Below are 27,943 nucleotides of genomic sequence, written 5' to 3' on the forward strand. Positions count from 1 at the left end.
TAGTGGGAAGAAGACTAGACTCTGAGAAAAACTGGGTTTCAATCCTAACCCTTTCAGTGCTAGCTGTGGGCTTCAGAAGCCTCAGTTTACTCGTGTGTAAAAATGGGTATAACAAACCCTACTTCATGTCTTGTGCAACTAACAAAGATTATGTTTTTGCATGAGGAGTGGGGTGATAAAATGATTCTTTCCTTAGTTGACACCAAGGTTTCTGTTCAGAAAAAGACAGTCTCTTTTAAGGAGAATACTCTGATATGGCAATTGCAGGGAAGAAGGAGAAGTTCTGATGGAAAGGACTGGAAGATAACACATATGTAGCTAAACTGCCCTTCATAAGAAACAAACATGAATTTGGGGTGGGACAAAGAAGGAAAAAAAGGAAATGGGAGAAGGGAGAAAGAAGCAAGAGTGGATCTATGACAGGAGAATGGTTTGCAGAGAACTCCCAAATAGTAATGCAGCCAAGAACTTCTAAAGGCAGGAGTGTTTAGTAATCAATTTTTGATTGTTTATACTGCTATAACATATGACCCTTCATCTACTCAAACTTTGATAAATTATGTTAGTTGCATAAATGCTTCATGTGAGAGGTCTTCATAGAAATCCAGGAAGAAAAAGAGCATTCCCAGTCTGGTGTGATGAAAAATAGTGGGGAGTAGCCATGGAGGATGAATTCCTTGTGAATCGGAAGCTCATTAGGAGCTCCAAATCAGAAAACCACATTAGCTGTGGGATTCTGAGCTCCCTTAGAATTCTCAGGAACCTTGGGGAAGACACTAGGCTTCCTTGACAGGGGGGCTGGAGCCAATTTTATCTGACTGTGAAAGGACAGACTGACCCTCTACTGATATCTGGCTTACATGTGCACTTAAGGCTGGCTAACCACAGGCAGGTGCTCCACGCTGGCTATGTTTGAATCTCCACTTGGTTAATGTCTTTAATATGCTTTCCCTATGTGGTTGTTAGCTCCCTTAGGCTAGAAGTGTGTCTAGAAATCCTCCCATTTTTTTGTGTTCCCCTCAAAGCCTGGCAAAGTACTGGATACAGGAGAAGAGGAGAAGACAGAAGATAAACAGGGAGAAGGTTAGGCTCTAAGTCTTAACAACTGCCACTTATTGTGCTTTGTCCTAGGCTGGGGTGGGACATGAACCCAATTTAGCATGCTACGAAACCCAAACTTCTAACCATTCCATTACGCAGCCTGCCTCAGGGTTCATTGCATCTTGCTTTGACTCAAATAATCTTACCTAAAGCTAGGTGTGGCTGCGCTCCCCCCGCTTCTGGGCTCCAAGGCCCGCAAATGAAGGTATTGGGGGCCCAAAATGGAGAGTAGAAGGTGTGTCTATAGGGAACCGTGATTTCTTGTTTATGGTTTCCCTAGCAACCCTCCCCTTCCACCACCCGGCCTGGCCCCAGAAGCAAACTTGGCTTGCCACAGAAACTGTTCTTGCTGATAGGGTTGCCAGAATTAGCAAATAAAAGTACAGGACACCCAGTTAAATTTGCCTTTGAGATAAACAATAAACACTTTTGTAGTATAAGTATATCCCATACAGTATTTGTGACATACTCATCCTAAACAATTATTTGTCATTTATCTGAAAGGCAAATTCAATTGGCAATTGTGTATTTTATCTGGTAAGCCTACTCACCTGAGCATGGTATTTCAGAGAGTGGAGAAATAGGGGGCTTTTGGAATTTCCTGTTCGGTGGTTTCAGCAAAGAACCTAACACCTGCTGTTTTGGCCAGCCCTTGAGGCAACTGCTTCAAGCACGGTGCTTATAGCCGGATCCAGTGCTGGGGTAGACTGACCAACTTGTCCTGGTTTTCTTGGGACTCACCCACTTTTAGCACTGAAATTCCCACATCTCAGGAAACTTCTTAGTTCTTGGCAAACCTAGATGGTTTGTTACGCTAATGAGGGACACACCTACAGGAGCTGGAGATGTTGGAAGATAACAAATACATGGCTAAACTGCTAGCTGAGTCTCAAAGAATCTTAATACCTCTTCTAAGCACATTTCCTTAGGTCTGTTTTAAACATGGACAGGTTTTGGGGGGAAGGCTAAGAATCCTAGGTCTGAAAGGTGTTGGTTCTAGAGATCATTTAAGCTCAGCCTCTTCTTTGTTAAGTGTTTACTAAACATTTCCAGAGATACTCTGTCACCTCAACTGGTTATTATTATTGTTATTGTTATTGTTATCATAACTTACCATGGGCACTGTGCTAAATATTTTATGTTATTGCCTTCTGTAACCTTCTCAATAACCCAGTGACGTTACTGCTGTTATTATACCTTTCTAGGAATAAAAAAATACAGCCCCAGAGGGGTTGAATTGCCCAAAGTCATAGAGCTGCTATTTGATAGAGCTGGTATTCAAGTCCAGGGGTGTCTGACTTCAGAGTCTGTGTTCTTAATCATCATATTCCATTGTTCATAGAAAGCCCTAATCACCTGGAAAGCACATTCAATATCTAGCTAAAATCCTTCCTGCTGCATTCCTAATAACTTCTTTCTTAAATTTTATTTATTTATTTTTAAAATTTATTTTAGAGAGAGAGCACATGAGCACAAGTTGGGGAGAGGGGCCGAGGGAGAGAGAGAATTCTTAAGCAGGCTCCATGTTAAGTGAGGAACCCGATGTGGGGCTTGATCCCATGACCCTGGGATCATGACCTGAGCCCAAATCAAGAGTCTTCAACTGACCGAGCCACCCAGGCACCCCCCAAATTTCTTTCTTGCTTAGTTATCAACAGAGAGAAGATGGCTACTCCTAGGAAACCAAGAACTAGTCATGTTCTCCAAACCAACTTTAATTGGGACAGCCAGTCCCACACCAGCATTCACAAGCCACCTTCATGTCCCTCTTCTTGAGGAAATTTAAGGACAGCTGGGCAGCTCACTTCCAGAATGGAGAATGCTATTGGCTCTTTAGGCTTGTAGTTTAGGCTCAGTGTCTCTCTCTAAGGGCCAGCTCCTTGGAGGGGGTCTCAGTGGGCTAAGAGTTGAGTAGATCTTCTGTGTTTGGGTAACAGTGGTATAGTCAGGGGAGAGAGGACATCCCAGTGAGGATTTGCTTCTCTTTCTGAAGGCCCCTGCTATGGGGTGGGAGTAGAGGCTAAGGGGAGTTGCTGCCACTCTACTCTTTGAAACCCTTCCAAGAACTGATGGATCCAGCCTGTGGAAATAATTGCAGTGCTTCAGAAATTTTGAAGGGTTTTTCAAGGATAACCCAAGGAGCATGTAAAACCCTCTTTGGAGGGTCCTCTGGGCAAATCATTTCTTAGGCTTTATGGTTTGGGACTAATTGTGCTTAAAAAGAGAATTCATTTTCCTTTGGGGCCAGGGTGTCTACTGCCTAGGAAGGGGCAGGCCAGGATGGAGGATTAACCTCTCCTTGCTTTAGGGGATGGGGGAGGTACCAGCTCAATAGTCTGCCTATAGTCTCAGCTCTGGGGCTGTGTCCCTTGTGTCCTCCTGGGCATCACAGAGAAAGTCCCACAGGAATGAAGTTTCCCAAGGTAAGAATAGTTGGAAGGTAGGGGTGCCTTCCCCATCCTACTAGGTGGCAAGAGGAGACCATGCTGGTGGGAGACTAGCTACCCTGGCCTCTTCCTGGGCTTGGCCAGGGTGTGGGAAAAGGAGAGGGAAAGAAAGCCTCAGAACCCTAAGAGGACAGGGGAGAGCTGACTCCCTGTGTGGGTAATTTGCTTTAAGCTCTGGCACCATGATCTTAGCATCATTTGCTTACCTGGAGTGCCCTGATCATAGCAGGGGAAACTGAGGCCCCCTTTCTTCTCCATCCTGGCTGCTGGCACAATTTCCCAAGGAAGGCACCCCAGCCCTGAGGGTAGACAATCTGCTCCATAGGAGGTGTCATCCATAGCCAAGTGACTTTTACCTGAACAAGCAACCAGAGCTGAAGGACTCTGAAAGGGACAGACCACTTAAAAATGTTTTCTTCTTCTTCTTCTTCTTCTTCTTCTTCTTCTTCTTCTTCTTCTTCTTCTTTTTATATATTTATATAAAATAATAATTATTATTACTTTAGAGGAGATAGAATTCTATCTCTGAAAAGGCATTCCTAGGCAGAAGTGTTGAAAGAAAGAGGCCTGGGGGCACTTGGGTGGCTCAGTTGGTTAAGCATCTGACTTCAGCTCAGGTCATGATCTTGCAGTTTGTGAGTTCGAGCCCTGCATTAGGCTCTGTGCTGACAGCTCAGAGCCTGGAGCCTGCTTCAGATCCTGTGTATCCCTCTCTCTCTGCCCCTCCCCAGCTCGTGCTCTGTCTCTCTCTCAAAAGTAAATAAAAACATTAAAAATTTAATTAAAAAAAGAAATAAAGAGGCCTGGACAATTGCCTGAGAGGGTCCCTTCAGTGGCAGATGTAGCCTTCATTGTTTGTGGGGCCGCAGAAGAGCAGGGAGGGGCCTTATTTCCTGGGAAGACAGAGAATGCCCTTTTGGGCTGAGGACATTTCTTGCTTTCAAGGGCTTATGTCTTCTCCTCCCATGGAGAGCAGGGCAAGAGCAGCCCCTCCTCCCCATCCAGCTGTGCCTTGGGAGGGGTTCCTGGGAGTCCTTTCCTGTCACTGGGGGCAGCCCTTGTTTGAGAATAGGTCAGTGTTTCAGAGATACAAGCAAAGAAGGGTATGGAGCAGACTCAAGAGGCTTGCAGACTGCTGTCTTTCAATGTGCCTGAAAGATTTTTCAAATGAGATTTCTCAATAGAAAAAGTAAGAAATGCATATAATTACAAATTCCCACCATACTAAAAGACATAGAGTGAAAAGTCTTCCTCCCACTCCATGCCCCCATCCCTTTCTCCCAAGCGGCCACTCTTACCGGGCTATGTGCATGTTTCCAGAAAGATCAGAGATTTCCCTTGAAAATGTTCTTTTCTCAGACCGAGGTCAAAGAGGTTACTGCTTATTTTCCCCTGTAGGATTTTGATGGTTTCCTGTCTTACATTTAGGGCTTTAATCCATATTGAGTTTATTTTTGTATATGGTGTAAGAAAGTGGTTCAGGTTCATTCTTCTGCATGTTGTTGTCCAGTTTTCCTAGCACTATTTGCTAAAGAGACTGTCTTTTTTTCTATTGGATATTCTTTCCTGCTTTATCAAAGATTAGTTGACCCTATAGTTGTGGGTCCATTTCTGGGTTTTCTATTCTGTTCCATTGATCTATGTGTCTGTTTTTGTGCCAGTACCATATTGTCTTCATTACTACAGCTTTGTAATACAGCTTGAAGTCCGGAATTTTGATGCCTCCAGATTTGGTTTTCTTTTTCCTTTCTGAATTAGCTTGAATCTTAACTTTAATGACTCCTCTTTTCTGACCTCAAGTTTAACCATACACAAAGGAGAGAAAATAGTTTATTTTGACTCCATGTACCTACCAACCAGCTTCAATAATTTTCAACATTTGGACAATGTTATTTCATCTAACCTTTTTTTTTATTATAATTTTCTGGAGTAGGAAAAATCCCAGGCAACATGACATTTCACCCATAAATATTTCTCTCTGCATCTCTGATAAAAACCCTTTAAAAAAACATAACCACCATGTTATTATCACACATAACAAATACAATGAAGCCCTTAGTATCACCTAATCCCCACTGACTGATTTTCAATCCTGCTGATCTACAAACTGCATGCAACTTGCCCTGTCTGGATCTTTAACATGGGCATCTGCTTTAGCCTGAGAAGTACAGAGGGTTGGAGACTTCAGCCATAGCACCCCAAAGTCTGTCCATTCTGCCCCTGGCTGTTCTTGCTCAGCCAAAAGCTCTCTATTCAAAAATTCATTAGGAATAGAAAAATCTTATGAGTAACTTCCAAGCAATGAGAGTCTGGAAAGAGGCATTCTCTAGCAGTGGCTCTGTACTTTACCTTCTGGTGGCATTGGGAAAGCTGCCTCTGTACACCGTCAGTAAAATTGAGCAAATAACATTAGTCCTCAGAAATTGAGTTTTTGACAGCCAAGGATAGTGGTATTATTTTTGCTGTGCTCAGAGATTATATCAAACATGCAGCCTCTTTGCAGGGACCACTGTGCCAAAGCTGGCTCAGTATTCATGTTGGTGGAGGTGCGTTATGTGGACAACTGATGTCTCCATTTTGCTAGTAGCTATTTGGCACTGCCCAGGTACTCCTGGGTTTATTCATCTGATTATTTTGGCTTCGAGGCTACCTTTCACACTATCCCCAAGTCATGGGTATCTCCACAATCCACAATCCATACCCAACACACTGTCAGCCCCCATTAATTCTTGTATTGTTCCTGAATCTTCAGGAGAGGAAGGAGAGCACCCTTCATTCCCCACCCCCCACTCCGTGCCAGCCCAAAGTATGTGACATTTCTGGCCCTCAGCCTTCAGTTCTGTTGGCTACAAAGGCATGGCCAAGCCAATTGTCATGAAGTTGGGTGTGGAAAGTTCTAGTCACAAGTACATAAGACATAATATATTGCCTGCCAACCAGCCAGCCTGTTGTGCCAGGGCTAGAAAAGCTGTAAGAAATAGCCACTTGCCTTCCTAAATTTTGTCTGGGAGGATATTATCTTGGGGAGGAGAAGCAGAGCCTCAGCTCCAGAAGCCTAAATGCTAGCAGGTGATCTCGGGCTTTCACTGGGACTATACCTTCTCTGTTCCACTTTACAATCTTCTCTGTGGACATGGTGGAAGATATGGACCACAAGATTGGGCACGATAGCCCTTGTTTAGTTTCCTGAGGAAATTCACTGGACTTTGCTGAGTTTCAGAGTTCAATCTATTCAATGTGCCAAAGAGAACCCACTTGCCTAGTGGACTTCAAGAATCTGCTACTATGGGATCACACCACAGAGAGTGGAAGTAATATCCAAGTGTTTTGGAATTATTTGCAATAAAGCTGCACAACCAAAGCAAGCTATGATTGAAGGGTCCAAATCCTCTGAGGTACTATCAGAATTTCATGAAACAAACTGTTTATTAGTTTCATACAATCCTGCATTGTTCCCACAAACACCCAGCACAGGCAGCAGGCTGTCACCAAGAAGGCTGGTAATGCCCTCTTGAGGAATTCCTGGGCACTGCCAGGGACCCAAGTGAACTCTGGAGAACTTTTGTTAAGGGCGCCCAGCAGAACTATTGGAAGCAGTATCATAGAAATAGGTGGGGGTGGGTAGATTAAAACACATACACACACACACACACACAACCCTTGGGGACCTGGAAAGAAACCACCGTGGAGCCTGTGGGGAGGGCTCAGGACAGGAGAGGGGTGGTGAGTGGGTTATGAGGCAGTCAGGACATACAGACTACAACATACTAGATCTTGGGTAGCTGGAACCTTAAGGCACTGGGGAGTGTGAGCATGACCTACCTGAGACTTTTCCCATCCCTGGACATAAAATCACAGTGGATACAGGAAGACATGATCCATCAAAGAGTGTGGAGAGAGAAAAAGAAAGACAGAGATGGAGAGCAGAAACAGAAAGATTGAGACTTGTGAAGATAGAATGAATGGTAAGGCAATAGAGATGAAGGAAAGGAGAAGAGAAATGTGTATTTGAGGAACATGGTTGAAAAATTGGAACCTGTGAGTTTATTGGGAACACATCTTTTCTTCCAAATAGCCTAACAGTCCCCAGAGCTGCTGCTGAGAATCTAGGGGTAGATTTGTGAGGAGACCCAGCCTGAGCGATTTCCCCTGCATGCAGAGCTGTCTCATCTATCCGAGCTGTGAAAAACCATCTTTCTCACCTGCTAAATCAGAACCCCCAGAGTTTGGATTCAGTTTCTTCAGCCATCTGAGCTGCTAAGGGCACACATTTGGTGACTTCTTGCTTTTGGTTTTCCCTCTCCTCCAGGGAGATTCTGACAACAATCATCCAGAAGTTAATTGTTGGCACAATCCTACAACCCAGCTTCCTCAGGAGGTAGAATCTATGGCTGGAGAGCAGGGTCAGCAAGGTCCTGGAAACTTCTGCCATCAGTCTCATGGTCTGCTCTACGAAGGACTCCTATACAGCTCTGCAAAAAGGGCAGCATTTCCAGAGATCCTGTCTCTTTGGGGCTGGTATAAGAGCAAAGGATCTAGAGCTATAGGACTCTGGACAAGTCTCAAATACTGTAGGATTGAGGACCTGGGTGAATCCACAGGGACATCTGCAGAAGATTCACCTAACATCAGAGCTCAAGCCAGAATGTGTCCAAGGTCACAGCACAAAGAAAAACCTGTAAGATACAACCTTGCCATTCTCCTCCCCACAGGAAGATTCTAAGCTCTGTTCAGTACCTCTCTATCCCCAAGGCAAAGCTCTAGGAAAAATTTGGTTTTTTTGTGTGTGGGTCATACCTTCTTTCCTGGAGTCTTCTAATAAGCATTCCTTCAGTTACATGCCAACCAGTTTCTTCATAGGTCATCCATGGGAGAATGTGGGCCTCAAGGTCAACAGAGTGGTGACTCTCTCTGAGGCCCCTGAAGGGAAAGAGAGCACTAACAAGTAGACTAAGTTAAGATCCACCTTTTCTAGAAAACCTTCCCAGACTAATCCCACCTAACAATGGGCCCTCAAATACCTTCACAGTCTTTAGAAATAAGTATTATTGGTAAGGTAGGTTTCATATATCGTTCCCCTGTTTTTGTTGCTTGGCCATTTTTTTCTTAGTGTTTTTTCTCTGAGGCAAGGACTATATTTCCTTTCCCCTTCTCTCTACCTTCATTGGCAGCCACTGCTTCACCCCAACTCACCCTTTGCCTCTCACCAGCCTGGCCTTAGCTCTTTGATGACACTACAGTCTCAGGATTGGATATTGACTACCTGATTCCCAGATCATGTTAGTGATTTGTCTCAAAGTCAATTACCCTCCTTGGAAATCACCCATACCCCTAACTCTGACCTTCTCTTTACCTTATTCTGTGAATTTGCATAGGTCTTGTCACCTCTCTGGCTCTCTGTTATCCTTTCTATAAAATAATTACAATTGTAGCTTCCCCCAACTTGGTCAAAATCTGTTCGTGGAATCAACAGCTTGTGTTTTGTCCTCATTTAGTTGAAACCAAGAAGGATTTGGAAGAAATTATTTTAAAAGACAAAATTTTCTTCTCTATTATGTTTCTTAGAGCTGGGTAGAGGACGGATGCTTATTTGCTAAGGAGTTGGGGGGGGGAGGGGAAAGGTAGACAGGGCCAAGAGCAGCTAAGAGTGAGGGGTGGAGTTGGGGCAGAGTTGGAAGTACTCTGGGAATAACATCTAGGTTATACCCTGGCCATGGTTACAGCTTCTATGGCTTCTGACACTTGGACTGCAACATCCCACACCAAATAGACCCAAGCATCACTTGGAGGTTCCTAGGACCTCTTTTTGTTTCTACCCCCAAACCACATTCCAGATGCTCTGCATCAAAGTGAAATTCCTCACAGACAAGGCTTAGAGAAAAACTGAAAAACAGAAAATGAAACAATTGGTAGTGAAAGGCAGAAAGAGAAGATGGAGTTCTTAGAGAAGGGAGTATCCCTAAGGAGGTGGGGACAAGGGGAGGAGAAGGGGAGGAGGAGAGGAGGAGGAAAGCGGGGCCTGTCTCTTTAAGGGGGTTGGCTGTCAATCAGAAAGCCCTTTTCATTGCAGGAGAAGAGGACAAAGATACTCAGAAAAAAGTAAAGGACCGAAGAAGGAGACTGGAGAGACCAGGATCCTTCCAGCTGAACAAAGTCAGCCGCAAAGCAGACTAGCCAGCCGGCTACAATTTGGAGTCAGAGTTCCAAAGACATGGGTGAGTTTCAAAAACTTTAGCATGGAAGATTCAAGCAGGCACAGAAATTTGCAAGACAATTTCCAACTTTAAGGTTCGGGGTTTCCAATGGTTTCAATAAGCTGTGTTTTGGCACTTGTTGTCTTTAATTCCTTAGCACTCAATTTGGTTAACTCCTTTTCTGCTGTACTGAGAATGATGCTTTATTGCCCAAGAACTCCAGCAGCACGTGGAGAGTACCACAGGTCCTTGGAGAGAGTGCCCAGAGGGTTGGATATGGTCATGTGTCCTCTTACCCCCTCACTTCCTTCTACCTTCTCTTTTCCCCAGTTCCTAGGCCCTGGTAATGACTGGGTCAGCTGACATCCCTGGTTCTTCTGGTGACAACTGAGTGTTGGCTAGCCTTCAGATGTATAAAATGACTGCTTGCTTGATATGAAATTTGGACCCCGTTTGACATCAGAAGGAAATTGGGGAGTTGAGCAAGATGGAACTCAGGCTTGGCTATGGCTGAGAAGGCCAATCTCAGGTTCAGGAAATGAAAATAAAGGCCTCAATGGATATGGGTAGGGTATGTGTGTGTGTGTGTGTGTGTGTGTGTGTGTGTGCATGTGTACATATATGGGTGATCATATCTAACTAATATCATAGACTTAGCCTTTCTGAGGGCATGATTCAGACTCTAAATCCCTCCTATGCTCCTATGACAAGAAGGCTGCTGGGACCTTACGGATCTTGCTGACTTGGTTGAGTACTAAGGGCTTCTCCAAGTTCCATGAACAAAGAGAGAAGCTATCTCGTCTTTCATAGTGTCTACTTAGAGCAGGGTGTACAGAGCATGAAGGTCTTTGTCCACACAGGATGTCACAGAGATGTGTAGACATTGCTCACTCACATTTGGCAAAAGAAGAGTAGCAGCTTGAATACATCCTAAATGAAACGAGAATCAATTATTGTATGTATTCACCATCAAATATAGTACCGAGAAGACTATAGGAACATCCATAGAAAACGGTTTTCAATTATATTAAGCTGGTGTCAGCCTTTAGGTTGTTTCATCCTGAGAGAGCTTTTTGAAGCATGTATTCAACATGGATAATTAAGAGGGCAGGGCTAGAATCAACCAGGTTTGAATCCCATATCTGCCACTTATGAACTTCATGACCTTGGGTTGGCTACTGTGAATTATCACTTCATATTCTGGAAAATGGGGATAACAATAACTGCTTTGTCTACTTGTAGGGTTGTGAAAATCAAGTACTAATGTTGTGGATATCCTTTGAAAATGGGAAAGCTCTATAACAATTGTAAATAATGATAATACCATTTATTATAAAATAATGCATGTATAAGCTGACTCTTAACTCTTTCCAAAGTGGTTTGGACTTTTTTTGTGTACACTTTGTGCACTTGGGTAAGAATCATTTGACCAACTGAGTGTAGCCAGATGAGAGGTGAATGTTGGAGAAACTCAGTTCCTACCCTTGGTAATATCAGGAACGCTACATAATGTCAGGGCAGCTGATTGGGTAGGTTGTGAATTAAAAAATGGAAAGGGAGTAAAGAATGATGCTAAATATTACTTCCTCAGAGGATGAAAGCCCTGAGGAAAAGGCAGGAACAAATGAGGTGACCACAGGGACAGTATCCTATATCATGGAGGTTGGATGATTTCCTCCAGGGGAAATTGCCACAGATAAGGGCAAAGTTGAGGTTGTGTATTGGATCCCAGATCCTGGGGGTGGGCAATTCTTGGGCCAGGTGCACATAACAGAGTAGCCATTGAGCTTCCAATTATTCAATAACAAAGTATCTCAAGTACTTTATAAATAATAGACCATCTCTGTTTAATCACCTCCAGAAACAGGGAGCTCACTACGTTGACCAGATAGAATCCTATAGGATGGGAAACAAAGAAGAAGACTGAATTCAGTATTCTCTATACAAAAGGCTTATGGGGGAAATGACAGTTCATTAAACCTTTTCCCGACTTGGGAGGGGAATGTTCCAAATGAGTCTTTGGGATAACAATGGAAACAGAAAAGAGCTAAAGAGCAGTAGCTGATTGTTCCCTGCTCAGTAACACAATGCCATTTCTGAACAGAAAAACATTGGCTCCTGCAAGCCTGTTGTCTGAGAACAGTGGCTGTTACCTTGGTAACCAGACTGTGATGCTTCCCTCCAAAGGTGGCTCTTTGCCGAGCAGTAAGTATAGTTTTGGCTGGTGCAGACTAAGTGAGGGTAGCTCAGACAAGAAGTGTGGAAGCAGAGGAGGGGTCCAGTTTTACAGAATTCCTGAATACAAACTGAATCCTACCAGGATGGCAAGAATGCCACAAGACTGCCAAGAGCTAAAAAGAAACCAGATCCAAAACCGCACAATCTTCCTAGAGACACTGACTAAAATGATCATGGACAGCCTTCCCCACCCCATTTCTCACCTTAGCTTTGCAGAGCCAAAGGAGATCTTGGAGAGTTAGGCAGACTGAAAGGCCTGCTCTGCTTGGAGGAGCCTTTGCCCTGGTTCTGCACTATGAAAGCCAGAAGTTTACTCAACAGCCTGACAACTAGAACTAATCTTTCAAAGCTATGTGAGTAGTAATAAGGCCTAAGAACCCCCTGGGAGATGGGTGGGAGACATATAGTGTCTAAACCCATCAAGGCACTGGCACCCAGCCAGTGGCATCTTTTTCCCTGTTGCCTTTTTGTGTATTATCTTGAAACCCTGAAAACCATCCTCAGGGTATAGTTCTTGGTCTTGAAAGAAAGCAACTGTAGACATGCCATCCTTGCCTACAGAACTTCAGATCCAGAGAAGATGAAGTCAGGGCAGCGATATGGTCAAGAATAGTCACATCAGTCTGGAATGCAAACAGACCAGGTTTCCCTTTCTTTCCCACTGTTAAGGCCTATCCAGTGTCAAACTTACCTCAAAAGTTCAACAAGTACCGATTGATTAATTCCTCCTTGGCTATTTGAAAATGGTCCTAAGGGTGATATTTCAGATCTGCACTTGCCTCTGAGCTCTCTGCTAGGCAGGGATCTGGAAAAGAGTCAGTGATATCCCAAGTAGGAGAACAACATTCCCCAGATCAGCTTTACACTGTAACCAAGGAGAGAGGAAAAAAATGGTGAGAGACTGACATAAGGAATAAGGTATAGAAAATGTTATTTCCTTAGCTTATTGCTGGGTACTTTTTCATTTCTGCATAAGTGGGCAAAATGAAGAAAATGTATCAGGGACAGAGTTTAACAATCAAGGTTCTATTCCAACCTCCATATGTTTGGGCATAAATTGTCACATGTGTGTGTGTGTGTGTGTGTGTGTGCGTGTGTGTGTGTGTTTGGGGAGGAGTAGGGAGTATAGGAAACAAGTTGGCTCAAATGCTGTTGTTATGGTAATAATAATATAATTTCTGTCCAAAGAAGAGGCTGAAATTCTTTTTTATTTAACTTTATCCATATAACTCAACTATCCAGCAGGATTGAATTCCCATGCTCCAGTGGCTGCAAGGACCCTTTCAGCACTTGAATGTGGTATAGGTGCTGAGTTCATGTAGGGAAGACGAGATTATAGGCAGGGCTTTGTCTGACCAGGATAAGGCCAGAAGCAAAAGTCTTTGTCTCTGGCACCTCCTGATGATTGTTGTTTTACTCCTAGAACCCACCCACTGATCCTCATCCATCCCCAGTACCAGTCACGGCTGCTCTAGCATCTTGGCCCTGTCAACCATTATAGGCCCCAGTCAAGGAGGCCTCTGTTCATGGAGTGAGGTTAGGGGTGGGTTCTGGGAGGAGGGTAAGAGTGTAGTGCAGATTAGAGACTTAGGGAGATGGGGCCAGTTTTTTGCTCAATGAGCCTGCCTGTTGTTTAGCTCTATTGTATAGGGTTCTTCTATCTTTCCCTTTGTCAGCTGGATTCAAGGGACAGGCTGAGAATTGTGCAAGGCACAATTGGTCTCTTTCTACCATCTCTTTCGATGAAAGCCCCTACTCTCTTCCCTTTGATGAGTTCCCAGATTCACACTGAATTTCCATCGTGGAGCTGGTCCTTGAGGCATTCCCAGGGCATAGGAAAGGAGAGAGGGCTTGGGAGCTCTTGGCTCCTGCTTAAAGAGACAGCATCAGGATCAACACAATCCTTTGGATGGACATGGATCTGGATAAGAGTAACAATGGTCCTGATGATCTTTGTTAGATTCCTCTGAAAAGCATTGGTGAGAAGGGCTTGAAGTTCAATCACAGATTGATTGGACTCATTTTGGAAGTTTGCAGATAAATCTAGCCAACAATGAGTATTTACCTTTTGCTTACATTTTTCCCAGAGCACTTGGTCGTATACATTTTAACACTAGGTTATAGGTAGCTTTGGTCTTTGATTCACAGACACAAGTTTGTTCTCCCCAAGATTGAAATGTCATTGAAGAAAGGGACAAGGCTTTATAATTCCCATTTGTTTCTCACAGTGCCTAGCTTACTGCATATATGCTTAATAATTGTACTGAATCCACATCAAAAGAAATGAAAGGAAAACACTGGAAAGGTATTTATTTTTCTCTATAACTTATCACCAAAGTCAGGCAGTTTAATCCAATTGAGTTGCACTGGGTAATGTTATTACTATACAGTTCTTTTATGTCAATTATACCATGTGAAAGTCTGTCTTTAGCCTGGAAACATGAGCATGTCTCTTGAGAGAGCCAAAGAACTTCTCCAGAATCCGTTATAGCCTTCCTAAATTAAACCAATACCCTTTCAACCATGAAAGGTACTGAAATGTAGAGCTTGTGGCTTCACACATTCCCAAGGATATTTCTTGGGCTGTAAAAAATCAAAGTGAACCCAGTGGAACTTTCTCAGAACGTTATGATTGTCAACTACCATGATGAAGACACATTTTTTTTTTTTTTGCATGTTCTGAGTTTTTCCCCTTCGGAATCCAAAAGTTGATTTTTTGCTTGGACGGATTGAATGAGATTCTTCCTTTCTGCTGAACTTAAATGGCATCAGAATCAACATTTCATTTTGATTACAAAGAAATTGACATGTAATGTGTATGCTGATATAGTTTAACTATGTAGAGCTCCAGAGTGATAGATTTATCTGGGGCCATTTATTTCCAACTCCACATTAAAGATTCATTAAAACCTATGTCCCTCTTGACCCTTGCTTTGAATGTCAGAGGAACAGAAAAAGGGTGCTAAGTTATTTGAGGTCTAAGAGAACAGAGGAAAAATGTATGTAAAAAAAAAAAAGTGTATCAGTTGATGATCCAGAGTTGCTTCCAAAGCTTAGTCCTTTATCATTCAGTGAAGGTATTCCATAAGACACTCTGGTTATTTTTGGATGATTATCAAGGGATTTGATTCACTAAAGAGGATTTTTCCTTATCTTTACAACCCTGGTGGGGATATTAACTAAAACTTAGAGTGGATTCCCTGTTTGGCTAGCAAGAGTTCAAATTCTTTCATCCCTAATCACACCTGGACTGTTTAGCTTTTTCCAGGGTGAAAAAGCTGGGTGAGTGGGTGGCACAGGACAGTCACTTGCTAGGGTGGATGGCTGTCCTTACTCTGGGCTAAATAAACAGTTCTGCCATTCTTCCCTGGGTCTGACCCCCTTCCCCACCCCCAGGCCTGCAGGCCCCTGCAGAATACCAATGAGGTTCCTGAGATCTCAGGGAAAAACAAGGCTTCTTTGTCCAAGGGAGCTATGGAGGGCTCTGTCCAAGCCCTGACCCTGTGCTGGGGATAGAGGGAACAGTGGGGTCACTGACCTTCCCCTCCCCCCATCCTCAGGCTTCAGAGACCTTCTTTACTAGAAGAGTCTAAGAGTTTGGGGGTGGGAAAGAGTTGGATAGACAAAGTAGGAAAACACTGTTTATTTCCAAGCTCCTTTTATTGACTTACAGGATGCATCTAGTATCTTAACCTGTTGAGAAAGAGGAAGATCAATTTTTCTAACAATGATCAATTTCATCTGCTGTGTCTTTCTTTCTGGTATATACATGTGTGCATGTGCACATTTGCATGCATGCTTGCATGTGTGCACATGCACACACACACACACACACACACACACACACACACCATGGGCCAGCTCTGATGAAACACTCTTCCCAAACATTATTGAAAAGTTCATACTAAGTAAACTCTGCCTCCATTTATAGCAGCACAGCTACAAATTGATTGCTTTTCATAGAGGCCAAATTTTCTGAAAGTCATTCTTCAGTTTTTGGAAAAGGATGAAAATTCAGTTCTGCCTCAAATGTTAGCTACTTACTCTGCTTGCTTCTGAAGCTCCTGAGCCTCATCTCTGGTGTCACATACCAGAATCTTTGAGGAAGAGGCTCTTTGAGGACCAAGGAAGGGTTATCATTTTATGGGATGATGGGTAATAGGACTCACTCATTCTGTGGCTCTGAGAACAGAGATAAATGTCTTTACCTCAACTTTCCCATCAGAGATAATTTGGTCCTTCAAAATCTGTTCACATTGCATCAGCCATGCAAACCAACAGATGTTTAAGCACATAGGGCTAAAAAGAAACTACTAGTATTAAGAGGGTTGGGCAAAGGACTCCCCTAGTCCTTGCCACAATGGTATGGACAAGTGAGCTTTGAATAAAAATTCAAAAGTAGAAATTAGCACAATTTGCTTTCTTTTTATAAGGAGTTCCAAAGTACTTTTTCAAAAGCAGCTTCTCAGCACATCAGCTGTATATTTGTATATAATCCATATATATATGATATATATATACAAAATAATTCATATATCATATATATTGTATGATATGTGAATAGACGTATAAAACCAGATAGCATATGTATGTGTATCTATATCTATATATATATTGATATCGATATCGATATTGATATAGGTATAGATTTGGGATATGGCCAAGTGGCCAGAAGGAGCCATCCTTTCCTCATTTAGTCAGCCATTTACTTGACATTTGTTAAGTTTTGCTCCATGTGGCACTTAGAACATGGGGCTAGTACTTGGGGCACAGCTGTTCTCAGAGCCTATGACTTCTTGTGTGCCTTTCCTCTTTCTCAGCAACATTGGCATGGGGCCTGGGGTAACAGGTCTTGGGATCTCAGGGACTCTTAGCACTTTCAGACACCTGTGTTCCCAGGATTTGGTGTGTTTTTGTCATGCCAGAAAGATGTTTCATGCTTTTCTGACTTTGTATAGAGTTTTTTTGTAGCTGTTTTGACAGAACTCCAGTGTAGGCCTGAGGGTGCAGACATTGGCCAAGCTGCAATATAGGGGGACAAATCAGTCATGCAAGGTGTTAAAAAATCATTAAGCTTGCATTTTTATTACTGTGAACAATAGTCACCCTCCCATTACTATCCCCTGCTCCCTGCCAATTTCCTCCTTCCCATTGGACTGCTTTCCACATAACATTATAGATGATGAAGAAGCAAGCATTCCATGCAGCAAATACACACAGTATTCAGGAATATCAAGGAGCATGCAACTTCCAAAGTTTCTCCCACCTGGAATGCTCTCCAAGGCTCAAATCTTGTCTGACAATACCAATATCTCTGGCTTGCACCCATCCCTTCCTGGAACTCTTAGTTACCTTCTGTAACCATTTCCTTGGCTGTCTGAAATTGTTAGTTGAAAATATTAAATCTACCTAGCTCATTATTCCTTAGTAAACAAAAGACTCTCGTATGGCACAGTCTATGTCTTATGTTTTCACATCCCACATAACAGCACAATACTGGGCAAATAGTAAGTACTCCATAAGAGTTGATAAATGACTAAAACAAACAAATCAGAATGATAAGAAAAGAGAGGATGATTGCCTAATCTCCCTAGCATGCTACTTCAATGACTAATTATTATTAAAACATTTTTTAAATGTTTATTTATTTTTGAGAGACAGAGTGCAAGTGGGGGAAGGGAAGAGAGAGAGGGAGACACAGAATTTGAAGCAGGCTTTGGGATCCAAGCTGTCGGCACAGAGCCTAACATGGGGCTTGAACTCGTGAACTGCGGGATCATGACCTGGGCTGAAGTCAGATGCTTAACAGACTGAGCCACCCAGGCACCCCTTCAATGACTAATTATCAAACAAACAAACAAACAAACACGTACATTCTAGGAATTAAAAGTAAGGATTTATTTTCACAAGTAAACTGAGAGTTGCTAGAGGGGTGTTGGGTGGGGGATGGGCCAAATGGGTGATGGGCATTAAGGAGGGCACTTGTGATAGGCACTGGGTTTTTTATGTAAGTGCTGAATCACAAAATTCTACTTCTGAAATCATTATTACACTATATGTTAGCTATCTTGGATTTAAATAAAATTTAAAAATTAAAAAAAAAGTCCAAAAAAAGAGAATACAGCTAAGTAATGGTTTTGGGGTCAATCTCACATTCCAGAAGCCTAAAGCTCAGACTCTTCTGCTTTTGGAATCTGGGGTAACTACTCCATCTGTGCATGTGAGCATGGGCCTTGACTTGTCTGACAAAGAAGTATGAGTGGCACAAGATACACAGGGAACATACATGACTTTTCCCCTTCTTCTTCCTCAGGCTTGTTGGAGTGCTGTGCAAGATGTCTTGTAGGGGCCCCCTTTGCTTCCTTGGTGGCCACTGGATTGTGTTTCTTTGGGGTGGCACTGTTCTGTGGCTGTGGACATGAAGCACTCACTGGCACAGAAAAGCTAATTGAGACCTATTTCTCCAAAAACTACCAGGACTATGAGTATCTCATCAATGTGTAAGTACCTGTCCTACATGAACCCTTCTCTCTTTCTGTCTCTCCCTGGAGACATACAGGACTCATCAGTACCTTAATGATTAGTAGGGGATTAGTGTGGAGCCAGACAGGATTTCTGAGACTTCCTTCTGTTTGCAGATTTCACCTATGCCTCATCTAAGGTCCTAAATGGGGGGAAGTGCCAAATTCAGAAATGGGAGGGTTGTCTGCTGGCCAGTCCACTTCTCATTGCCCCTTCACCCCCACCACACTTGCTTTGTCCCACATGTTCTAACTTCTACCCATAGGCTTAACATTGACTCAGTTGGAGCTTCTACAGTGATAGGTATGGAGAACTCAGGGAAGGTCCAATGACTGGACAGATTGGAGCTGCTGCTCTTGGTTTGATATACCATTTGATTCTGCTCAGGCCCCCGTACTAAGACTTTCCTGTTCCTAGAGCATATTAGGTCCCTGTTCCTTCATCCATCCTCCTCCTGGTCTAGTTCGTCTCTTCTTTCTCCTACTGAAGGAATATCTCTGAAGGGTCAGGCCAAGGAGAATACAGTCCTAGTTCTTCAGGTCACAGGGTAAGCAAGGGGTGGGTGGAGGAGCATGTGCTATTGGCCACACTCTTTGTCTTTCTTTACTTCAATAAAGATAAGGTGGAGAGGTTGAGGAGGAACCTAGTGATTTTCCTAAAGAATCCCTAGCCTTGTTTAGGTGCCCACTTAAGTGTCCACCTCACTTTTGCAAGAAGGGCCCTAACTGGGTCCTCAATAAGATTTCCTGATATGTTTTGTCTATATGTTAATGCAGGATCCATGCCTTCCAGTATGTCATCTATGGAACTGCCTCTTTCTTCTTCCTTTATGGGGCCCTCCTGCTGGCTGAGGGCTTCTACACCACCGGTGCAGTCAGGCAGATCTTTGGCGACTACAAGACCACCATCTGCGGCAAGGGCCTGAGCGCAACGGTAACAGGGGGCCAGAAGGGGAGGGGTTCCAGAGGCCAACATCAAGCTCATTCTTTGGAGCGGGTGTGTCATTGTTTGGGAAAATGGCTAGGACATCCCGACAAGGTGATCATCCTCAGGATTTTGTGGCAATAACAAGGGGTGGGGGACAATTGGGCGTGAGTCTGTGGCCTCATCCCCACCCAAGGCTGAGCCCTCTCTAGGGGCTTGGCTTTTGAGTGAGGAAGTGATGGCTACAGCCGAACGAGAAGGTCAGGAAGAACGTGGTGCCCAGCTGGCTTAGCCTCAACTTTCAAAAGTTCCCTAGAAAATTTCATCCAAAAAAAAAAAAAAAAAAAGAAAAGAAAAAAGAAAAAAGAAAAAAGAAAGAAAGAAAGAAAAAGCATGAGTTTTGTGGACACTTCATACAATCAGACAATTTCTAAGACATCTGTTGGTATTCCTTTACTCTCCTCTTAGCGGGGACCACAACAAGATTAGATATGACTGCCTAACAGTCTAAGATGCTACTCATGGGATTGAGATACAGGTGCTTGATCTGAGAGAGAGGGTGGATCATGGAAAAAAAATAATTGACTCCAAGGAGGAATTCACAATATTCTGGGATTTTACTCTGTTGGAGGTCCCAGAGGGAACTAGCATAGATCTGCATTTTTAATGCTTCATCTTTGTCTGAGGACTATCCATGCTTCTACTGAGATACACATTGGTTTTCCATCTCTAGAGTTAAGATCCTTTGGGGTTGACTATCTATGGATTATAGTGATGTCTTCTGTGGCCAGCAGTTGGCTTAGAAAGGTTTTTGTATCTGATATTTAAATCTCCTATTGGCTTTGCTCAATGACTAGGGATCAAAAGTCCTATGACGAGGAACATTTTCTAAGCTCAGCCTAAGGTTTGAGAAATGGCACGACTTTCTTTCAGGATCTGTTTTGATTTCTTTACACCTTATCTGCCAAAAAATCTCCTGAAGCCTCTCTAACCCAGGGATCCTCCTCACTCCAAACCCCACCCATTTCCCCCACCCTCCAACACACTTGGGGCCAGTTCTCTAGTAGATACTGCCAATGACAGTTGGCAGAGGTGCCCTGCTTACTAATTTCATTTGGTGGAGATCTCTGGAATCTGCTTTCATATCTGGCACATGCCATTCCAGGATCTCCTAGTTTGTGTTTCAACATCTCCAGGCTGATACTGATTTCTAACCACCCCATTTCAATTGTTTTAGTTTGTGGGCATCACCTATGCCCTGACCGTTGTGTGGCTCCTGGTGTTTGCCTGCTCTGCTGTGCCTGTGTACATTTACTTCAACACCTGGACCACCTGCCAATCTATTGCCTTCCCCAGCAAGACCTCTGCCAGTATAGGCAGTCTCTGTGCTGATGCCAGAATGTATGGTAAGTTAGGATATGGGTGCTTTGTCTTCCTACTCCCTGTGAAAGCACTATATATTTTGTCCTTTACTTAGAATAATGAGGATGGTAATTATAGGGGAAAATATTATGGATGCCTGGCTCTTAGTTTTTTAATCCTTCTCCACTGAAATTGTAGAGACTTCTTCCCTTGAAAGGGAACTTCTTTTGGAAGTGGTGGGAATTTTCTTGGCTGTTCACACTGCTCTAGCCTGGTTGACTGTTTTTCCCAACCCAGAAGCAGCACATTTCAAAGACAAAGACCAGATTACACAACTGTTCAGTACCACCTTCTTCCTCTTCTCCTCCCTTCCCCCCACCTCCTTCTCTATCTCCTCCTCCTCCTTCACCTTCTTCTTCTTCTTTGGCAAATCTTTACAAAAAAAAAGGGATTGTGATTGTTAGTAGGACCCAACTTTTCAGCCAGAATGATTAAGGATAGAAGAAGGGCCCTGAAAGAAAATCTTCATGGAGCCCCACAACTCCACAACTCACCCTGGTTGCCTTGTGTGTCTTATTCAGGTGTTCTACCATGGAATGCTTTCCCTGGCAAGGTGTGTGGCTCCAACCTTCTGTCCATTTGCAAAACAGCTGAGGTGAGTGGGCCATTTGAATTATTTTACAATGGAATTGGCTAGTACCATACAAATTTCTACACAAGGCCTTCAATTTTAAAAACCACAACTTCTCTTTGCTGGATTTTGAGTGTAGCTCTTAAAACATCTATTTTCCCTAGAGCTGCATAGAAAGCTTTCCATTCCAAGACTTACTTCCTTAAAGGAGAAATTTGTAGCTTTAGGAAAAGAAAGAGCTTACTGACGAAACCCCCAAATGAAAAATTTTATTCTTTTAGTTAAAAACCTTATCAAGAAGATGATTTGTGCATAGAGACACTCATAGGTTTTACAAAACACTTTCAGTTTGGAATCTTTCCATCTGTAATGAAAAGTAAAAACAAAAAGTACATTTGAAAGGTAAAATACTGTATTGGGAATGGATATCATATACAAATGAGGCAGGGGAATAAAAGTAAATCTTGAGGAAGATGGCAGTAACTTTAAAAGTTAAAAAATTTGTGACTTTAAATTTTGGAATCCTGGATATAACTGCCGGGAACCAGTTGATTAAAATATTTTATGAGTATTCCATGCTCTGGATGCTATGTGACTAGGTGTTGTGATGTATATTAAAGAACAGGAGACCTGGGACACCTGGGTGGCTCAGTAGGTTGAGTGTCTGACTTCGGCTCGGGTCATGATCTCACAGCTCGTGAGTTCCAGCCCCGCATCGGGCTCTGTGCTGACAGCTCAGAGCCTGAAGCCTGCTTCAGATTCTGTGTCTCCCTCTCTCTCTACCCCTCCCCTGCTCACACTCTGTCTCTGTCTCTGTCTCTCAAAAATAAATAAATGTTAAAAATTAAAAAAAAAAAGAACAGGAGGCCTATACTCAAAGAAGTGGCAATTTAGTTATAGATGCAGAACTAGCACAAAGATGTTAACATATTTAGAAAGCTGCATTCATGATTTACAGAAGAACATATTTTTGCGGTTGCAAGAAACTTTTCTCCCTTTTGCATTTTCTTGCAGTTCCAAATGACCTTCCACCTGTTTATTGCTGCATTTGTGGGAGCTGCAGCCACACTGGTTTCCCTGGTGAGTTGTCTGAATGATCTAAGCAAATAAATGGTCCTGGGATAGCTTGGGTACAGCCATGCTGAAAGGCAAAAAGATAGATTCCTAACCTTGAAATGCTGGAGAGAAGCTCCTGGGAAGAGACAAAAAAAGGTATAGACTATGAACTTCTACTTTGGGTTACCAAAGTTGAAAAACTTCAGAAATTAGACAGGAACAAGCAAAGTGGTGTGAGGAAATAAGGTAAGAGATTAATAGTCAGAAATGATATTTAGCATTTACAGAGCATGTAATATTTCCAAGTACTTTGCAATCATAAATTGCAGTTAATTCTCAACACACCCTGGTCAGATGAGTGACAAGAACACTGATACATTACTAAACATGATTTTCCAAAGCCTGGAATTCTATATGCTGTAAATATGAATCCACCTTGGGCACTCTCCAAAGGATTTAGGTACTCTCCTAAAAATACTGGGAGGACCTTCTAACATTATTAAAACTGTTATTACTATAATGTGATTCTATGCCCCAGGTCCTGCTGATGGTGTTACAGTGCAGTGTCAATGGAGTGCATTCATTGTTCAGATTAAAAACCTAGGGCACTGAAGGGTGAGGAATTTATCTGTAGTCATTAAATAAGTAGTGACTATTCAAGGATGAGCTTGCAAACCCCCTGGCTTCTACTGCTGAGGCTTTCATACAAACTTGAGTTGTTCCTCATTCTGTAATAGATTAAACAGGGAGGATTGTACTGCATGTTGTGGCTGTGTGTCTGCAGCAAGCAGCCTGTGACTCCAGATCACTCAGACATGTGGATAGCATGATGGCAGAGCCCATGCATTGTTCACTTTATTGAGGAAAATCCAGTGCCAGGCTTAACATAGGTCAAAAAAGTCCTTGTTGAGTTGATTCTCTGGGCCTGAGCCATTAGAAGGAGATGTCTCAGAGAAGACTTCTAGTCAAGTATATAGGACAAAAGCCTGAGACACGCTGCTTTTCACAGATAAGGGGTTTTTCCTTTATTTAACTGTTTTTATTTCTATCCTTCCTCATTCCCAAAAAGCTTTAGAGGAGGTAGAGCTTTCTTTTCTACTCTCACTTGCATTTTCTCTTCTGTTCCTACAGCTCACCTTCATGATTGCTGCCACTTACAACTTTGCCGTCCTTAAACTCATGGGCCGAGGCACCAAGTTCTGATCTCCTGTAGAAATTTCCCTTTCTCTAATAGCAAGGCTCTAACCACACAGCCTACGATGCTTCATCTCCCATGTTAACTCTTTGCCTTTGCCACTGACTGGCCCTCTTACTTGATGAGTGTAACAAGAAAGGAGAGTCTTGTGGTGATTAATGTCTCTCTATGGACTCTCCCCTCTTATGTACCTCTTTTAGTCATTTTGCTTCACAGCTGGTTCCTGCTAGAAATGGGAAATTCTTCAGATGGTGACTCCCCAACTGCAAGTCACAAAGAAATGGAGGCTGTAATTCAATTTTCAAGCATCTCCTGAGGACCAGGAAGTGTTTTCTTCTCACAGGGCACTTCCACCGATGGAAACAAAGTGGAAAGAAAGATACTCAGGTAGAGAGAAGGGATGTACCTGGTCCCTTTGACACCTATCAGGGCCAAATACATTCTCCTTGGTGTACGAAACAAAGAACCTACTTCTGTCTCCCTCTTACCACTGAAGATAGAAGAAAAAAATGCAGTCAAAACAATAGGAGCATTTGCCCAAATCTACCTATTGAAGCTGGGAGAAAAGGGTCAAAGCAAGGATCTTTCACCCATAGAAAGAGAGCACTGACCCTGATGGTGATGGACTATTTAAGCCCTAACTCAGCCAACTTACTTATAGCATAAGGGAGCGTAGTGTCTGTGTAGCCCAAGGGGGCACTTGGCCTTACACCTTATTAGAGAAGAGAGGCAAGGTGTTGTCAGCATCTTCTCACTCCCTTCTCCTTGATAACAGCTACCATGACAACCCTCTGGTTTCCAAGGAGCTGAGAACAGAGAGAACCTAGCTCATACGAAATAAAAAGACTGACCAAAGGAGCAGCAGTTAGTGGCTAACGGTGTAAACTGAGCTAGCCCTCTGGTAGACACAGGATAGCTAACTTTTCAGATAGCATGTCTTTTTTCTGTTGATTAGTTGTATACTCTGGCCTCTGTCATATCTTCACAATGGTGCTCTTTTCATGGGGTATTATCCATTCAGTCATAGAGGATAATTAGAAGATCTTGATTTGTTTCAGAATGATGCATATTTCACATTTTCCAATTTGTTTATCACTTTTTTTGGGTTGTACCAGAAAGGTCTAGGAAATGATTCTTTGATTATGATTCTTTAACAGATGAACATTGAACATTAAACATTGCAAATAATATTTAAAATTGGCTAGTCCCATGCATCTACTAGATTTTCTCCAAATTATTCTGCTCTTGGTTGAAACAGATTTGGTGAATTTGAACCTCAATTTGAATAACTTATTTGATTGTTCTTTTTATGCTAGTGGGGGGTGATTTGATTTAGCAGTGTTAACTTGGTGTGTAAAGAGTCAGGTTTAACATACAGGTTATTCTAGTATAGATTACATAACCAAATGCCTTAGCCATCAGGCTCCATGGAAATGGAAATATGGAAAGAGTTTGAAACTTGAATATCTCCCAGGTTTCAGGCTTCTCTTTCTGTGTTTGTTAACTTTGGGTTAAAAAAGAAAAAGCTGAGTGGTCTTTATCGAAAGAAAGATTTTATGGATATTACTGTAGATGGCTCTTTTGTTTTAAAGAGCTACTTTGTTTTCCCTCCTCCAAAGTGGTTTCAGCAACGTTTAAGGAGATGTAAGATATTTACAAAAATATACTTAATATTTGTCTTCAGACCAGTATACAAGATAAGCTTCAAGGCTGCATAGAAGGAGGAGATGGAAAAGATTCTGTGAGAAACCAATCAAGATCAAGGAAAGTGAAGTAATCCATATCTTGTGTTTTGTTTTGATTTAATAACATAACAAATAACCAACCCTTCCCTGAAAATCTCCCATGCATACATACACACATATACACACATGAAGAGAGTTAACTGAAAGTGTTCCTTCATTTCTGATATAGAATTTCAATTTAACACACATAAAGGATAAACTTTTAGGAACTTATCTTACAAAATGTATTTTATAAAATTAAAGAAAAATAAAATTAAGAATGTTCTCAATCAAACATCGTGTCCTTTGAATTAATTATTTTGTTTAACCCCACAATAGAAACTCGAATAATTAGACCTTTATTGTGCTGTGTTCAATAAGCTCATTTATTTTTCAGATCACCCAAGTCATTCTCACAACAATTTTCTGAAATATAGAATAGATAAATCACTACTGTTTTTATAGCTTGAAACAGAGTCTAAGTAAACCCAGTAGGCACATATCTGAGCTTGGACTAGAACTCAGGTGGGCTTTTTTGTTTTTTGTTTTTGTTTGTTTGTTTGTTTGTTTGTTTTTGTAGAGTTCAGGTCTTAATGTGTGAGAACTTCTAGTCAAATATATAGAGCAAAAGCCTATATGCTTGGACACACCTGTCTTAAGGTTGTTTTTTTTTTCTTCTAGAAGTGGGGCTTCAGAGTGTTTTGTTCATTCAGGTTGAAATATGGTTACTTCTTTAATATGATAATGGTGCCCCAGCCCTGGTGTGTTGAGGATTAAGTTATTCTTACTTTCTCTTTCAATTGTTTGGATGTTCAGTGGTTCATACATGAATAGTGCTTAGTTTTATCTGAAAAGTACTGGATAAAAGGTTTAAGGTAGGGGCAGAGCAGATATGGTAAGGACAATGTAAATTTAAACAGTCTGTGGCAGGGCACTATTAAAGTAAATTAGTGACACCTACTACCTTGAATGGCCAGTCCACTCACTACCCCAAATAGCATTTAATCCTTTTTACAACCCTAGGCTAGAATATAGCATTCTTGGACAGCACTCTAATGATCAGCCTAAAGAAAGTGGCCTTAAAATTAGCTGCAGATTCATTGTTCCATAGTTGCATCTGGCAATGAGCATGACTGTAGAGAAAGGCGACTTTACCTGGAGGCAACAAGTTAGTCATCAGTTAAGGAGCTCCAATCGAATAGTAGTTTCAATTTAATCTCCTGATTTCTGCTTCACCACAATTAATATTCCACAAGCAAGTCTAGTTGGATGACTTTAAGACAAAAACCATAAAAATATGACAAAGGCTTATTTTTAGACCCTGGCAAAACAAGGACACAGCACCATATTTTGAAGAGTTGATTCAGGGTGCTATAGAGTGAATGTATTTTTGCCTCAGAGCTGCAGAAAGCCAGTTCCCAAGAAAGCCATGTTCTCCATCTGCCCTTATTTGGCTCTGCCCTCTGGGACTGATCTATAGATGGAGTTTCCAGGCTCTCAGAAGCTAAGAGCATCTCCAGTCTATCAATTGAGCCCATTGTTCTTAGCTCTCCCACACACCATAAACCTCCTTTCTCTGAGCTGAAAGAGCTCTCTTTGTGCTTAAATCAGCCAAAGATCAAGATGCAGCTGTATAAACAAGAAACATTTTCTTACAGTGTCAGTTGTATTGCTTGTCCTATCTTCAGGGTGAGTACTGAGTGCAGTTATTCAGGGTTTAGATACTGCAGCTCTGGCCAGAACAACATTTGTTCATTCATTAATTCAGGCTATTAACATTTATTGAGCACCTACTAAGCTTTGTGCTAACTCCTGGGAATGCCACGTTTGGGGGTGGTATGGGTAGAAAAGTGATAAATATAATGATCTTACGTTCAGAGATCTCAGCCTCAATCATAGCAGAGAGGTCTTCCAGGGTGAAATGGAGTGGAGGCAGGGAGTATGCAAGAAGTAATCTGACTGGCTGACTGCAATAGGCATCTGAATTCTCCCCTCAGTATGTGGGCGAGGTGGTGGTTAAGAGCCATGACTTCACGTGGCTCTGGTTTTCTAGGGCCTTGGTAAAACAAAACTTCAATTTAGAGTCCTAACAACTTGTGACTTGCTCTCTCCATGTCACTCTGCTTCTGACCTTACATGTGACAGTATTTATGCATACACTGTCACAATGCATGTGCATGCTTCCACCCACTCAGGCATCTGGGGAGTCAGAGGGCACATGGATCTGGATTTATATAAACACAGGCTATTCAGCATGTCTTTTCCTTTTCATCCAGGCTGAATCTGAGAAGTCATGGAAGAGCAGTATAAGATACAAGGCCCTTCTCTCTGAATTTCCTTACTATGAGCACAGATAATGTGTCTAATTTGACATTAACCGTTAGCTTGATGAAAATTAAGTAATAAATGGAAGAAATATTTATTATTACACTTAAACGATTAATGCTTGGCCTTTTTCTACATTGATACACAGGTAAGGAATTCAAGTCAATATAAACTGGGAACATTTTCCTTGTTCACTTTGAAACAATAAACCATGCTTTTCTAAA

At 42.3% G+C, this 27,943-nt stretch overlaps 1 protein-coding gene across 2 annotated transcripts; it reads left to right on the forward strand.

The window, feature by feature from the left end:
• Positions 1-9,606: 9,606 nt before the first annotated feature.
• PLP1 (proteolipid protein 1) lies at positions 9,607-25,689 on the forward strand. Of its 2 annotated transcripts, none has more exons than XM_006943889.3 (7): positions 9,607-9,763; positions 18,294-18,480; positions 19,279-19,540; positions 20,664-20,832; positions 21,370-21,443; positions 22,434-22,499; positions 23,607-25,689. In XM_006943889.3, exons 1-7 carry the CDS (start codon positions 9,760-9,762, stop codon positions 23,676-23,678), a joined length of 834 nt encoding a protein of 277 aa, XP_006943951.2. In that variant the 5' UTR covers positions 9,607-9,759; the 3' UTR covers positions 23,679-25,689. The 2 variants fall into 2 exon arrangements, with proteins under 2 accessions (XP_006943951.2, XP_011277713.1); XM_011279411.3 differs by having other exon boundaries at positions 19,279-19,435.
• Positions 25,690-27,943: the final 2,254 nt, after the last annotated feature.

Source organism: Felis catus, chromosome X (genome assembly GCF_018350175.1).
Source record: "Felis catus isolate Fca126 chromosome X, F.catus_Fca126_mat1.0, whole genome shotgun sequence".
NCBI classification, from domain to species: Eukaryota; Metazoa; Chordata; class Mammalia; order Carnivora; family Felidae; genus Felis; species Felis catus.